The sequence below is a fragment of the Morus notabilis genome, unplaced genomic scaffold (assembly GCF_000414095.1).
Source record: "Morus notabilis unplaced genomic scaffold, ASM41409v2 Scaffold11, whole genome shotgun sequence".
NCBI classification, from domain to species: domain Eukaryota; kingdom Viridiplantae; phylum Streptophyta; class Magnoliopsida; order Rosales; family Moraceae; genus Morus; species Morus notabilis.
In genome coordinates this window covers 352,447-353,893 of record NW_010360658.1, presented here as the reverse complement: position 1 = coordinate 353,893, position 1,447 = coordinate 352,447, and the positions used below count along the sequence as shown (strand labels likewise).

Sequence of the window (1,447 nt, the reverse complement as noted above, 5' to 3'; positions counted from 1 at the left end):
AGCCGTTTCTGTTTAAGCGGTGTAGTGATCATATTATTTGAAGATGTATCCCAGAAGTTGAAATTGAAGAAATTCTGAGGCAATGTCACTCTTGTCCTTATGGTGGGCATTTCAAGGGAGATCGTACAACATCGAAGATTTTACAATCTGGCTTTTATTGGCCTAGCCTATTTAAGGATGCCCATAAATTTATAGCCACATGTGATCGTTGTCAAAGGGTAGGTAATATATCTCGACATTATGAGATGCCCCTAACCAACATTCTAGAGGTGGAGTTGTTCGATGTATGGGGGATTGATTTTATGAGACCCTTCATAGCATCCTATGAGAATCTGTACATCCTTGTGGCTGTTGATTATGTGTCAAAAGGGGTAGAAGCGGCTGCATTTCCCACAAATGACTCAAAAGTGGTGATGAACTTCATGAGGAAGCAAATCTTTACAAGATTTGACACACCAAGAGCAATAATCAGCGATGAAGGGACACAGTTTTGCAACAAGTATTTTGCTACCCTTCTTGCTCAATATGGTGTGAGACACAAGATTGCCACGAGCTACCACCCACGATCCAATGGGTAAGTAGAGGTCTCCAACAGAGAAGTCAAGACAATTTTAGAGAAAACCGTTTGTCCCACAAGGAAAGATTAGTCCAAAAGACTTGATGATACGCTTTGGGCCTACAGAACAGCGTTCAAGACACCAATTGGGATGCCACCATACCAATTTGTGTTTGGCAAAGCATGCCATTTGCCTCTAGAACTAGAGCATAAGGCATACTGGCCACTTAAGCAATTGAATTTGGACATGGGGGCGGCTGGCAAAAAAAGGCTTTTGCAGCTTAATGAATTAGATGAATTTTGGCTTCAAGCATATGAGAATATAAAGCTCTACAAAGAGATGGTTAAACGGTGGCATGATAAGAGAATATTGAGCAGAACGTTTGAACTAGGGCAACAAGTTCTCTTGTTTAACTCAAGACTGAAGCTCTTCCCTAGAAAGCTGAAATCTAGGTGGTCAAGTCCATTCATGGTATCCACGGTTTTTCCCCATGGAGCGGTGGAGCTGCAAGAAAACAACTCTGGAAGGAAATTTTTGGTGAATGGCCAACGGATCAAACACTTTTGGGGAGGTCTTGTGGATCCCTACAAGACTTCTATCATCTTGCAAGAGACTTAAAACAAGGAAGTAGTCATGCTGATGACCCAAAAATAAGCGCTTTTGGGAGGCAACCAAAGAATTATTTTGATATGTATTTGTTTTTATTTTGCTGTGTTACCTTTGCATTTTAGCTTTTGTGTGTGGTTATTTAGCGGTTAGAATTAATTTTAAAATTAAATCTTATGTAGAGAAAAACAACGTTGAGAAGAAGTCAAGAAGCAGAGCATGGGGCGTGAAAAATTCAAGATGATAGTCAGTTGCCCAGAATGCTATGACTATGCGGCATCATT

General features: G+C 40.6%; 1 protein-coding gene across 1 annotated transcript; it reads left to right on the top strand.

Moving 5' to 3' along the window:
* Positions 1–245: 245 nt before the first annotated feature.
* LOC112091377 lies at positions 246–1,175 on the top strand. Its single transcript, XM_024164867.1, has 2 exons — positions 246–574; positions 683–1,175. Exons 1-2 carry the CDS (start codon positions 246–248, stop codon positions 1,173–1,175), a joined length of 822 nt encoding a protein of 273 aa, XP_024020635.1.
* Positions 1,176–1,447: the final 272 nt, after the last annotated feature.

Coding starts and splice junctions, on each gene's coding strand:
- LOC112091377 (XM_024164867.1), top strand. CDS start 246: ATGCCCCTAACCAACATTCTAGAGGTGGAGTTGTTCGATGTATGGGGG. Junction 575..682: donor TACCACCCACGATCCAATGG/GTAAGTAGAGGT, acceptor TTGGGCCTACAG/AACAGCGTTCAAGACACCAA.